Source organism: Astatotilapia calliptera, chromosome 2, assembly GCF_964374335.1.
Source record: "Astatotilapia calliptera chromosome 2, fAstCal68.1, whole genome shotgun sequence".
Taxonomy (NCBI): Eukaryota; Metazoa; Chordata; class Actinopteri; order Cichliformes; family Cichlidae; genus Astatotilapia; species Astatotilapia calliptera.
The window spans coordinates 15,773,228-15,788,181 of NC_137423.1; the positions used below are offsets into that span (position 1 = coordinate 15,773,228).

At 41.3% G+C, this 14,954-nt stretch overlaps 1 protein-coding gene and 1 long non-coding RNA gene across 2 annotated transcripts in view; one reads left to right on the plus strand and one right to left on the minus strand.

Moving 5' to 3' along the window:
- LOC145432427 (uncharacterized) overlaps positions 1 to 14,954 on the minus strand; it is a 432,207-nt gene that overhangs the window by 98,776 nt on the left and 318,477 nt on the right. The window lies entirely within an intron of this gene.
- Positions 434 to 2,065, plus strand: LOC145420483 (uncharacterized). The gene is made up of 3 exons (XM_080289793.1): positions 434 to 858; positions 1,427 to 1,516; positions 1,688 to 2,065. The coding sequence occupies exons 1-3, from the start codon at positions 732 to 734 to the stop codon at positions 1,945 to 1,947; spliced, it is 477 nt and encodes a 158-aa protein (XP_080145919.1). The 5' UTR covers positions 434 to 731; the 3' UTR covers positions 1,948 to 2,065.

Genomic DNA, 14,954 nt, shown 5'->3' on the forward strand with positions numbered 1-14,954 from the left:
GGTTTACATGTAAAGTCAATGGAAAGGCGCGATGACGCGCGATTGCGGGTCCCGCGAAAATTCGGAAGCAGATTTGCGTCGCGAAAACGCCAAAACGCGTGAAACGCGCGTCAGTGTAGCGCGTCTGGCGCGTTTGACTCGCGAATAAAACCACGCGCGTGAGTTTTTGTGTTGCACTTTGTGCATACGCGCGTTTCGCGTCTACCGCTCGAGTTGGAAAAATCTGAACTCCAGCGTCAAATCGCGCCGCGACAACCAATCAGGAGCCTGGTGACGTGGCTCTGACCTAGGTCAAAGGGGCAGATCCAGCCAAAGCCCTTCATTCTTCATTCAGTATGGAGGAAAAGCTGATCAGCGCCGTGGCTAACCACCCCGAGCTATACGATGCCAGCTCCTATTTCTACCGAGACAGGAATAAAAAGGACCTAGCTTGGAGACATATAAGTGAGGAGATCGGGCAACCTGGTAAGTTCATTCCTTCTTCTTTTTAATTTTCAGACTGACCCGATGAAGCCGTGCAAAAGCTAGCAAGCGCGCCTACTGTCCCGCGATTTTCCCACTGTTGTACAAATACCTTTCCGCTAACCAGATAATGCGTTTATTCAGAGGACATCTGCAGGAGAAAGTGGAAGAGCCTCAGGGACACGTATAATAAGGAGAAGAGGTCAGAGAAGGAGAAGAGGAGTGGGTCTGCAGCAGGATCGGGGAGGAGATGGAAGTTCTTCGCGGTCATGGGGTTTCTGGACCCCTTCCTCACCCCGCGGGAGACCAGCGGTAATATGGTGCGGACCGTGGAGAACTTCTCCCCCGAGGACCAGGGACAGCCCGAAGAGGCAGCAGGGGAGTGTCAGTCAGAAGGTATGTTTACAATTAATTAATGTAGGCAGTTAATTTATGCGTGTTGTCATACAGGAATATATTTTGTTTATTAATAAACAGTATAAAGTAGTCCCGCTGTTCATCCGTCACTGCCTCGCCTTTTCGCTGATTTTTTTTATTGCACCGTACAGCTTTCAACGATGCGCATTGCATTCTGCAGCCCAAATGACAAATCTCCTCCGTGTCGTGTCTCCTGCGCTTGCCAAACTTATCATGTTTGGTTTTGATAACCATCACTTCAAATAGAAAAAAACAGCACAAAAACACTCATAACTATGACCCTCATTCGGAAATAGACACCTGCACCGGGAGCAAAAAAGGCGCACAAAAGTGGCGCCGCAGACGGAGAAAAAGCGTGGCATAATACTTTTACGTTTTAAAATCGACAAAGGTTTGCACTTTGAGAATCAACTTGTGAGAACTGTGACTACTGTTCATGTGCTGCAATAAATGGGAGACCACTGTATATAATAATAAGTATATAATAATATAATATTCTCTATGACTATTGTCTTCAACCTGTTAACATTTAATATTGTCTTGATAGAGTCAAGTTATCATGCAGCAGAGTCCTCCCCTGTTGCTTCTCCTGACTCCCCAGTCCCTGGTCCCTCCACTCCTGCTGCTGCACCCACAGGTATGAACATCAAGCACTGATAGCTTTTTACTTGCTTGGATTCCCTTGTGATCACCTTTACTAAATATCTACAACCAATCTGTTCATATCCTGGTTTTTTTCAATTTTGAAAATGACAATCTAGTAGCAGCCTTCTCATTTCTTTGTGGTGTTTTGTTCTGTTTTTTACAGGCCCACAGAGGAGGAGAGCTCGAAGGCGGTCGAGGGAAGGGTCCCAGGATGGTCCATCGGCGGTGGAGCTGGCTATCCTGGAGTCCCTAAAGAGGCCACGCCCGTCTGCAACAGAGTATTTCCTCCTCGGCCTTGTTCCTGCTCTGGAGAGCATGCCGCCTCAGACACGAGAATTCGTGAAATTCCAAATTCATAAATTAGTTTTTGACAACAGCACAGCTGTGCTAAATTTGGAAACATTGGACCCTAATGATCAGTAGTTTTCTGATGAGGCAGCAGCTCTCCAGGGCAGAAACAATGTTCTTATTCTTCTCCTCCTTCTCCCCTGAGGCTCTTCCACTCCAAGCTGGGTCCTTTTTATTCCTGTCTCTCTGTAAATAGTTAAATTTCATATATTTATGTTTTTGTTACTGAATTTATATATTTTATCAAATAAACATTTATAATGACAAATGTCTCTGTTCTACTACACAGCAAATATTGGCACCCGACTTGACACAAGTAGAATTTATTTCATATTATACTAATGACAAAATATACTGATACAGTGGGATGCAAAAGTTTGGGCAACCTTGTTAATAGCCATCATTGTCCTGTACAAATCGTTATTTGTCACAATTTAAATTGTCAGTTAAATACATCATATAGGAGACACACACAGTGATATTTGAGAAGTGAAATGCAGTTCACTGGATTTACAGAAAGTGTGCAATAACTTTACACTAAATAAAGCAGGTGCATATATTGGCAACACATAAAAAGAGAAATAACATAAATATGTAGTGTATATCAATGTGTGTGTCTCCTATATGATATATGTAATTGACATTTTTTACTGTAACCGATTCATACAGGAAAATAATGACTATTAATAAGGTTGCTCAAACTTTTGCATCACACTGGTTATAGGAACATAGTGAAGACAAGTTACTTAAGAGAATAAAGAGAGGTTAGGTTATTTTGGAGTAGAGATCCATTTATTAAGAAAATTTTAAAAAGACAGGAACACTCTTTAGAGGTTTGTGGGTGGCTCTTGAAAGAGCCGTTGTGGGGAAGTCACTCAGACTTCAAACAGGCTACTCCTTTGGTTGCCAAGACACAGCTCCCTCTGCCGAGAAGTGGGCCATGAACTTCTCCCTCACCAGGACAGCCTCTCTGGAGGAGTTGTTTGCTGCTACACGACCCAGGCCTTGCAACGGCTCCACCACAGCAGGTGCCACACCCCTCACAGCAGGTGCCCCTCTCTCGTCCACACAGCGCAGAAAATTGTGGAGAACACACGTTGCCTTCACACACTTCTCCGCAATTTCAGGACGGAGCTCCATGGCACGCCGATACAACCTCCACTGTGAGGAGAGGATACCGAAGGCACTCTCCACTATCATCCTGGCCCTGGAAAGGCGATAGTTAAAGATCCTCTTCTCTAAAGGGAGGAGGCGTCCAGGGAAAGGTCTCATGAGCTCACGCCGCAGCGGGAACGCTTCATCAGCCACAAAGACATGGGGCTGGGCTCCACGGTGTTCTCCACCAGGTAGAGGCTGGTCAGGAGGCAGATGGAGAGTCCCAGCCCGAAGAGCCTGACCAAAGGTGGAGTTGGCCAGAATACCACCGTCGCTGGTCCTCCCGTACCCCCCAACATCAATGACACGGAAGCGATGCTCTGCATCCACAACCGCAAGGAGAACAATGGAGAAAGTTCCCTTGTAGTTGTGGAACATGGATCCTGAGTTGGGGGGGTGCCTTCGTCTGGACGTGCTTCCCATCCAGAGCTCCACAACAGAGGGGGAAGTTCCAGCGCTCCTGGAATCCCTCTGCGATGGACCGCCAGTCTTCAGTTGAAGGCACAGCCATGAAATCGTCCACTAGACAGTCCCAGATGGCCGTCGCTACCTGGGGGATGATCTGGCTCACCGTGGACACACCGACTCGAAAACTGAACGCGATGGTCCTGAAGGAGTCCCCGGTGGCAAGGAACCTGGACAAAATTGTTTAAAATGTGTATTATGTGTACTGCAGTTACAAAATACATTATTGAAATTCCAAAATTACAAATTCCAAAACATAAATCTTACATAAAACATTTTGTAATTATAAGGATAATTACATGATATATTTTTGATATAATCTAAAACAGTCTGCAGTGATTATATACAAATATTCAACTATCCCAGAAATTAAACCAGGTATAAATAAACAAAAGGAGTGTGTATCACTACAAAGATTAACCCACAGTGGTCCTAATACCAGTTTGATATCAGCAAACACCGAGAGCATACCTATGACACCACAGCCATGCTATCATTCAACCACTGATAACAGCATAAATCGAATTAAATCGGGACTTGATGAGACCATCTGAGTATCACTAGAAATATTATAAACAGTACCAGTTTGCTATCGGTAAACACCGAGAGCATTCACTGTTAGCATAGCACATCCATGTTAGCAGTGTATACACGATACACTGCTAACATGGATGTGCTATGCCATCAGTAAACGCCGACAGCATTCACTGTTAGCATAGCACATCCATGTTAGCAGTGTATAAACGATAGTTTATACACGCCGACAGCATTCACTGTTATAGCACATCCATGTTAGCAGTGTATACACGATACACTGCTAACATGGATGTGCTATGCCATCACTAAACGCCGACAGCATTCACTGTTAGCATAGCACATCCATGTTAGCAGTGTATAAACGTCTTTTACGCTGCTGCTCTGCTCTCCACAGTACATAGAGAAGGGAGACTCTCTCTTCAAGCGCTAGCTTGATAGCTGCCATCTTGCAAAACCAGGTCTGGCACAACTCCCTCCCACATTCCTCCCACATTTCCGGTTCACGCGCGTCAAAATATGATATTTTGACGCGCGATGGATTTTTCTTGGACACGCGTTGAGACGCGAATGTACACGCGTCAAATTAGGGGCGTTTGGGGCGTTTTATTCGCGTCCATCGCGTTCGGTGTGAACACACCGTTAGACAGGAAGTAACGAGAAGTAGCACTGAATGTAGCAATGAACAGTGTGCCAGAAACGAATAAAGATTGCATGAACTTGTATAGCACTACATAACGTGAGTGGTGACTCTTAAGGAGCCAGAACAACGTTGATTAGCTGCATATAGACGAATGTGAATTGCATTATTGGCTGGACTATGGGATAAGGTGGCATCGTTCTAATCCCATACTGGAGCAGCCAGTCACTTACTGACTAACACTGCAAAACAGAATTGTTAACGTATTTATTTTATTTTCAATTCAGGTTAGATTTGCAATTGCGCACGCGCGCAGCTTAGAGGGAACATTGGTCGTGAGGGAACGTGATAGGTGGGGAGAGGTCCTTTTACAGGGGCAACGGTGCAATGTGGAGAGGGAGAGAGAGACAGCGGTGTGGCTCCGGATTTCAGGCTGACTACAGGTGACGCTGTAGGGGGGTGACACTGCAGTGTCGAATCTGTTGAAAAAAAACATTCAACTCATTATCTCTGTCTTCACTGATGATTACAGAGAATGATACTAGAGTATGATACAATGTGATGTCTGTGAAGGTTCTCAGTCATCCAGGTCATCGTAGTCAAAGGAGCTTGCAAAGAAAAGCGTCTGGACTTCTTGAAGTAGTTCCCAGACGCCTTAACGCCCACTCACATCCTGGGCCATCTGATCTCAGGAATTCGCATTATAAGGGGAGGCCAGGTTTCACAATGAACTCACCCGAAACTCTGGCTGATTGGGACCCACACCCAGTTTCACACCTTGGCTCAGGCGATTAGAGGATCATCAGGGGGTCCTTTTGTCCCTCTGTGGGGGGACACTCCCACTAGGTTTATATCTGGGACTCTCCACCATTTGACCTTAGAACTGAAGAAGCTTCTCGGATGAGAGGTGAAATGTCTTCAAGTAACTTAAAGAAGTCCAGGCGCTTTTCTTTGCAAGCTCCTTTGCATACAATGTGATACTCTGGCAGAAACTATGGGCTTGGGAAGTAGCAGATCTTAATAACAGCTTAAACTATGGGGTCAGTTTATGAGGAACAACAGTATCACTGCTCTGAACTTCGTCTAAAATTGACAACTGGTAGCTCTTCCTTATCCATAGAGTTTAAAAATAATAGACAAAATATGCTTGTGAAATTTCATGCACACCATGGTACCCATACAAATATGGATTCCAGTGTCCTCAATACACAGAGGTGATCTTTGTAGCAAACACAACATCTAATTTACCTACTTACAGTACCGTATTGTATTCTTACAATGATATTGCTGTCTGAAGGACTATGAGTTGCAGGTGACCAATACCATGCTGAAAAACAAACGCAGTAATGATTTTATGGAGACCATGGGCCATGATCATGACACATATGGCCACTGTTATGGACTTGCTAAGCCATCCCTTTCACAATCTCATGCTTTCTTACCTCCCATAGCCCGACCTTGAGGGTGACATTTTAAAGCCACAATATCGTAACCTTAGGGATATATTGTACAGTAGGTAGCTACAGTACATGAGTTCTACTATATTGTATTTGACTTTGAAATAAATCTGGCTTTAAAGATCAGACTTAAAAGCAGAAGTCTGCAAAGACAACATCAAGGATATGATATTTCCCTGCTAGTGGGGTCAAAAAAAGGAGTTGTTTTTTTACAGTTCACAAAAGAGCAAATCACTTGTCTCCATTTCAAAGTGAAATGCTCCAGCAGTGTGGCCTTTGGAGGAAGGCAGATGTTACATAATAAGCCCCCCCCCCTCCCACACACACACACACACACACACACACAATACACAAACACACACACAGAGAGACGATGCTTTAAATACCAATGACAGAGGCAACAGTGTTGGCTAAATAACGTGTAATGTAGTTATGAGGTTACACAATATAATATGGCATATAAATCAGATATATGGGCAGAAACTGTCACACACACACACACACACAGGCACTCATAGCATTGAGTAAAGTATTATTCTTCCATTGAGAGACTGGTTTCCAGAGTTATGGCTCCACCTGGACTCACTACCAAATAGTTAGTGCCTGAACTATGGCTTCAAACACAGACTCCCAAACAGTGAGTCGCTTCTTTTTCTTCCTGTTTTAGCATTGTCTACAACCTTTGCATCTTTTCTTACACTTTAATACTTTTTTAGGTCTTATTCCAGTTTTGCCAATTTTCTTCTTCTGCATTTTACACAGCATGTAGAGACTCTAAGATGTAGAATTTTACAGTTACAGCATAGACATCAGCATAGACAGCATAGACAAAACAAAAAAACCCTCGAATAAAAGCAGTAAAAGGTACACATTTGCAACCTTTCCTTTTGATTTTAAAATATTTCCTATATACATTCATGCTTTTTAGTGGGATGGAGTGGTTAGCTTGGTTGGCTCACATAAGATCTTGGGTTCAAATCTTGAGACCTCTTTTGCCCTTTTGCATGATAGTTTTTCACTGGTTGCTCCAGCTGCCCCCCGTAGTCCAAAGCAGGAATATATAAATGAATTAAAATGAGTTATTGTTCATTACATTAATGTAGGTACAAATGGCAAAGGTGTACTTAGTACTGCCCCTCAAGGGTACAGCAACTGTGCTTTCGAGGCTACCAACCACCATTATATACAGCACCACTAACCTTCTGACAAAAAAAAGACCATATTGACCATTAATTGTTATTCAAGCCACTGACGGTGATGAAATGAGTAAACATAATGGTGCTTTGATGTCTTGACAGGTAACAACAACAATGGTTCAATCTAGTCACAGTGGCCTACGTGTAACATTATTTTCCACATTTGTTTTATTCAGATATATAAATAGTGTGGTAAATTTTTCTAATATGTTCAATTCACAACTATTCTTCGCTCCTGTGCCACACTCTGTGACCTTCTTAAAATACCCGGGGGGTGCATTTTATTAGCATTTCCAGACTGGCCCTGGTACAAGAACCTCCAGGTAACAAAAGTCCAATGTGTACCAATGATTCTGCTTTAGCAGATGTTCTAGCAGAATCAGATGAGAGCTGAGGAGGGGAAGCTGCAGACTGAGGCAGAGAAATGTGGACACTGAAATAAAATGTGTTATTTTGTAATGCTTTGTACAGCGGTGCTGCTATTAGCTGCTAAGTGCTAGCTAACTGCTAAGCTTTAGCCAGGCACTAGTGTGCGTTCTCAAATTTAGTGCAGGAAAACAATACCAGGGGTGGTTTATAGGCTAGTGACTACAGGCCTGTAGTTTAAACCTGATGCTAATGGCTGGAGAAAGAAACAATGGGTTTAAACTAACTCCAGCCACCAAATGTCTTGTTCTTCAAAGGTTGCCACTGACAAGCAAGAGGTAAGAATCACAGACTATATAACAAACAAACAAACAAAAAAAGATCTCTGAAAAGCATGACCTTTTCTGCCTTTCATTTTGGATTGAGGGCAGACTGCACAGTACAGTGACCTATTATCACCTCTTGAATATTGAAAGTTTGGATAGACTCGTACTTGCGAACTAGCATCCTAATTTAGCTAATATCTCTGCAGTATAATATATAATCATGTGTTTGACATAACTACAGCACATCTTTGAAAGAACAAGCTCCTATTTTTTTATCCAGCATATTGTTCATTTTTCCACAGTTTTCCACATTTAAAATCTAAAAAATTGACATGATGCAAACTATTTTTAGATTTAAGATTTTACTGAGTCACATCTATGATTTACAATTTTGTAAACAAAAATTTGGACAACATTTTCACAATTAGTCTGTTTTAACCACTGCAAAGATCAACCAGTGATTACCAACTCGTGAAATAACTGCTGAAACTGTTCAGTGTGATTTTTTCAATTTCTCTTCCACTACCTGATCAGAGGGTGACCAGATAGTGGTGGCGCCTCGCCTCTGTCAGTGCGCCCCAGGGTGGCTGTGGCTACAATGTAGCTTGCCATCACCAGTGTGTGAATGTGTGTGTGAATGGGTGGATGACTGGATGTGTAAAGCACTTTGGGGTCCTTAGGGCTAGTAAAGCGCCATTCAAATACAGGCCATTTACCATTTTATATGTAAAAGATGGCGGGAGGCTGGCGTCAGCCTCACTCTTAAAGAGGCTTGATCAATTGGAGATCAAATGTTTATGAAGCTGATAGGACAACTCGGGAGGAAGACACGTTAAGGGTAGCAGCACCGCTATATATATATATATATATATATATATATATATATATACATCCTAAGCATATTTTGGGTATTAGAAAACTAAACTACAGTCAAGGGTGCTTAGAATTTTATTAGGAAGTAAGCACACAGACTTAGGTAGGTAAGGATGATCCAGCAGACAACCGAGTCACTTTGTATGCTTCACTAGCTCTAGCCTCCCAACATGCAGTAAACCCTCCAATTTAACCCCCGCCAATTGTTTTTCCCATCTCAAAAATGTGATTCCCTTCTTCTTCATTGCTCCTTGGTTTCCTATGTGCTCCCCTCTCCTCTACTTCCTTTCCTCTTACTCCTGCTGCTCTCTCTCAAAGGCTTGCTATCCACGGGGAACTAGTCTGTCTATTCATTTGGGCCTTCCCTTTGTCATTATTTTCCTGAAAAACCATGAAAACGTTTTCCTGCAGAGCTTGAAGTTCTACATTACTTTTTAAATGAAAATGCTCTGCACTGAAAGTTAAATGTTTTAAATTTCAAGAAAGAGAGGTCTGGGTTTGATAGGTTCTCAGTTGTTTCAAAGCAATGATAAGAAACTAATAAGTGCAATTCATTGTCCCACAAATGTGTCCATGTCACTGGAAGTAGATGGCACATGGACTGGATTTTGCGTAGCACTTTTCTACTGTATCTGAGCACTCAAAGCACAAGCACTTTTTTTCCTACACTGTTTCTAAGTGCTTCCTATCTGACATTCATACTACGGTGGAAGAGCAACATGGGGTTAGTGTCTTGCCCAAGGATGCTTGGCATGCAGACTGGAATTGAACCACCAACCTTCCAGTTAGTAGGTGAACTGCTCTACCACCTGAAATATGGCAACTTCATATGTGCCTGCTAAATGCTGCTTGTTGGACAAATGGGCTGGATTAGAGAAGCGAGTGGCAGGTACTGAAGAACTACGTAAAAAACTTCAAAGAAACAAATAGAGTATTTGACAGACAGTGCAGAATTTTCTTTTTTTTTTAACACGAAGTGTCACTTCAGTTCTTTGTATGTTATAACCAGTGTTGGGAAGGTTGCTTTTGAAATGTATTCCACTACAGATTACAGAATACATGCCCCAAAATGTATTTTGTAATGTATTCTGTTACGTTACTCAATGAGAGTAACGTATTCTGAATACTTTGGATTACTTAATATGTTATCATGCTTTTTTACAACTTATGAATGTCCTGTTCCTGTGTGATTCATTACTACTCGCAGGCTACTCAATAGCAACTAGATTTTTAAATCTTAATATAAAATGAGTAACAGTAGGGTGGACATTAGGTAAGGCTGCACTTTTTGCAGCGATCTCGTATAGAAAACTATTCCACGCGTATATAAAATAGGTCCGCGGCTCCGAACCTTAGTAAAGGGACCTCTGGCTAACACGTCGGTTTCCGTGTTGGGCGTAGCCGAAAACTAGCTTTACTTTGCTGTCTTGGTCAACTTTGCTGGCGAGAGACAGAGAGGCGTTGAAAGGCTGCTCCAGCGGAACTTATTGTTTAGGAGGAAAACAGGAACACAGTGTACAGTTGAGTCTTAATAGCTTACTTACAACTGGGCTCGTCAGGCACTCTTTTTTGGCTGCAGTGGTTATTATTATATTTACATGCTTCCAGCTCCCGTTTCTGCTCGATGACAACTCGTACTTTTCCATTCGCGTTCCTTTTTCTCCCTCCCTCGCTCATAGATACATTACGTGTATGTCAGTCCATTCTCCCTGCAGCACGGACTACACTGCCCATGAGGCTCCATTCTTTAGGGCTATGCCTGTAACACTCTGCTATTGCCTTCATATTAAATCATTTAAAAAAATATTTCTTCACGTCATTATGAGACTCGAGATTGAGACACGGGCATTTGAGCCTCTTAATGCGTGTTTTGTTTGGGTTTCCACCGGTGTGGAATTACAAAAAATAGAGAGGGCATAGCCTAACATATGAAACAAGAAAAGACTGCCGTGTAATCCCTTTATTTCAACAAAGTGACTGTATTCTAAATACCACCCTTTTAAACTGTAACTGTAACGGAATACAGTTACTCATATTTTGTATTTTAAATATGTAACGGCGGTACATGTATTCCGTTACTCCCCAACACTGCTTATAACAATAAGACTTGCTAAAAGACAGAAGAGTAGCCCACAGACTGGGCTACAGTCTGTGACAACAGAGCTCTCTGCAGGTAGACTGCATCCCTGGATTAGCAGCGGACTGTGAACATGCTACCCCTGCTGGGCCATAAATTTGCTTCACAATGTTTCCAGATTCTGAAATGATTTGCCACACCAGAGTGGTACTCACTATTTGACATACTGTAGGGAAACCTGTATTTGCAAATGGCTCAGTCCCACTAGAATAAAAATATGACGTCAACCTCAGTTGTGCACTGATTGCACAAAATTTTCCTTGCATTTGGCAACTAATTGCAAGTAGTTGTCGTGACAAGGTGATTGAGTGTGCATTACCCTCAGTTTGATTGCAAGGCAATTTTTAAGGTTGTCTGTTAGGAGGCAAATAATCCAAACAAGTACTGCAGTCCACTCAGAGTCACTCACAGACACATACAGTATCTACTCTGTAGTCTGCCTGTTTGTCTGGTTTGCAAATAATTGTCCCTCTGATTTCTGAAAGCAAACAGATTCGTCACATCTGAGTCAGTCTGCAGCTCTGAGCTCAACTTGTTTGCAGCATGTGTCTTTGCAGTAGGAGACTCAACTCAGCTGGTCGTCAACTTGCTATATTTTGGTTGTATTTCTACATAAGAGGAAGTTTAATGAATCTATCCTGCAGAAACTACATCACTGTTTGTGGAGGAATTTCTCAATTACTGTTTCAAGTCAAGGAGATTCTGGCTGGACTCTGGATATAAGTTTTTAATGTAAATTCTTGTTTAAAGTAGCAGATTTGCACAGTTTTGATGGTGACAGATTTTCAGCAGACAGGAATTGTGTCTTGTCATATAAACACTGTATTATCACACAAAGGCTATGTAATTTGCATTCGTAAATTGATAGCAGACTGATATCAATTCCTTTTTTCTGCATTTATACACCATTTTGATGCACCCAAGTTACTTTGAAGACAGAAACTGATTATGAGTGAGTCACAGGCTTTGAAATAGCCCAAGAATTACTGTGGCCTCCAAAGGCCACTTTCTCACTTTGACTACATTTCAGAACCTGAACTTTTTCACATTTACTGAAGTAGTTAAATCAGTACTTCCACTTTTACTGGAGTAACTTTTACTAAAGTACAGAATGTCTGTACTTTCTGTTAAACTTCTTTATACTGGCAGAGGATTTTCACTGGTCCAGCCCACTTAAGATCAAAATTAGCTGCTTGTGGCCCATGACGTAAAATGAGTTTGACATCATGAACTGTCTCCATTTGCAGAAGCTTGCCAAATCTGTCAGTTTTACAAAGCTCTTAATGATGAAACCACATAGTATTCTAATTAGTAAAACAAATCTAAATTGTTATACTTTCATTTTATGTTGATGGAGCTCAGAATCTACAGAAAACATTCAATAGCACATCTGACTTCCGACTTAATGCCATCAGTAATGCAGAATTTAGAAATGTACCTCTGGTCTCGCAGTAGATGTGGTATTGTTTTCTAGACTTCTTGTACTCAAAATTGCGTACTGTAGAGCTGTGGAGCCACTGAATTGATTAGACTAGTAATTTGGTTAAGGCAGAAGTTAAAAAAATACAAGCTTAAAATAGCTAAGGAGCCTTGAATTATGTTGTAAAATGAACTTGGGGGAGGGGGGTAAAACCTCCCTAAATGTGTTATATTTCAGAACATAATTTGTTCTCATCATCTGCTCATATCACGCCTCACCCATTTTTCAACGCCTTTATCACTTGCTGTCTTCTATTCACTCTCCCTCTCCCTTCCTGTCACTTTCATTGAACACTCACTTTTCTTTATCCCTCCATCTCATTTCCACCTCTCTCCTCTCTTCAGGACTCCTGTCGTGTAGCAGTAAGTGATTAGCATAATTCCCCCTCATGTAACAGATGGCACTTCTACGTCAGGGACCCTGCTCCTTACCGTGACAGTGTTACAGCGCAGAGAGCTCACAAATGGAACTGACATGGAACTTCTGCTAAACAGAGCACATTTTTGATAAGAGGTAAACATGCAGTGTGGTCATAGAAACAAAATGATTGGTGCTCATTTGTAAATAGAGTGTGGCCTCTACTCATGTTTTATGCCTGCCTCTCCTCATTACTGCTGAGTGGTAGGTCTTGTGGAACGTCATATTAACCCGTAAGGTTTAAATTGTTATCAGTGATGACCCCCAAACCCCAATCTTTGCAACTTAAAGACAAGAAAAAGCAAACAATGTCGGATGTGTATCAGTTAAAATTATGTTTGTCCCCTGATAGCTTAGAGTTTGGGTTTGGGTCATCTCTGATGATGGCTTATACCTCAGAGGGTTAAGTAAAAAATATCTGCAAATCAGTGGTTCCATTTTAGCAAATGATTTACTGTCAGCTGTCACCCAAATAAGTTAGCCACAATTCAGCTGCTGCTTGCCAATTACAATACCAGGGGTGGTTTATAAGTCTGGCTGCTCTCAGGAAATGCCATCCCTAATGAGAAGATATGATTCCCATTCGTGAGAAAAGTGCATTTAAAAATGTGTGTGTGCAAATGCATACTTTGCAAGAGTGTGAGCTTTAGGCCTTTATGGTGCTGAGTGGAGTATACCTACAGTACCAGTAAAGACTTTGGACACATTACTGTATTGTTTTCTATACTGTTGAAAAAATCATCAGCTCATTTGACTCTTCAGCAAATTAGAATTTTTATATAAAAGAAGATGGATTTAGCTATGATGATATCACCTAGATTCTGCATTTTGGACTCATGTTCTGCAACTTTTGTCGTGAAAATTTCATTCACCAAATTGGAGCATAACTTGAAAGTTATCCTTTTAAGCTGAGTTTATGCTACATGAGTGTCCTGAAACCAAATACTACCTTATGTTAGCTAGAGATAAAATAAAAAAAGATGAACGCTTTAATTGAGGTAATGTGTCAGGCAAATACTGCAAATTATGTACAGTATCTCAATCAATAGTGTTCCTTCATATGTTATTGTGTCGATCCGGTCTGGGTCACCATTGCTGATGACCTCAACCCTATGTTTTGGAGACAAGCAGCGAGGGAGCATTTTAGGAGTAATGTAAAGCGTTTCTAGATTGTTATAGTAAGTTAAAATGTTTAAAAAATAGTTTAGTCAGTGTCAAGCTTAGGGAGCACGACAAAAAAAAAAAGAGTATGTTTTTCTCTCCTCCCTGAGCCTGGTTCTGCCAGAGGTTTCTTCCTGTTAAAAGGGAGTTTTTCCTTCCTGCAGTCGCAAAACTGCTTGTTCATAGAGGGTCATATAATTGTTGGGTTTTTCTCTGGGCGTTTTTGTAGGGTCAACCTTACAATATAAAACAAGAAAACTGTTGCTGTGATTTGGCACTGTTCAAATAAAATTGAATTGAACTGAATATATATGTGTGTATATATACTTATTATGCTGAATCAGACTGCATATTGCAAAGTAGTAGGGCTAAGAGTGTTTCCTGACAAAACGTGAAAGTAACAGTCCTACTTAGAGATGGCACGATACCACTTTTTTATGTCCGATACCGATACCGATATCATAAATTTGGATATCTGCCGATACCGATATGAATCCGATATAGTGTGTTTTTTAATCAATAAAACTGTTTTTTTAATATCTTGCTGCATTTTGTATAAGTTCATACTCAAGTTTAAATAAACAACACTAAAGCTATTCTGTTATACCTGTGTGTAAAAAATACACTGCACCCAAAATATTTCATAGTTCAGCAAAACTGATCAACCTAATAAACTTAAACCTACTCCATCCTTCCTATTCTGGTATTTTACAGAGTACTTAGCAGAAATATTAAGCAACCTAACTAATAGGGTTGCAAACTCCCAGCAAAAAAATAATAATAGGGAACCACCTCCCAACCTCCACCTCATGATGCTTAATCGATGTAATCAACTTTAATTTGATGCAATGTGAAAAAAAATGCACACAAATAAA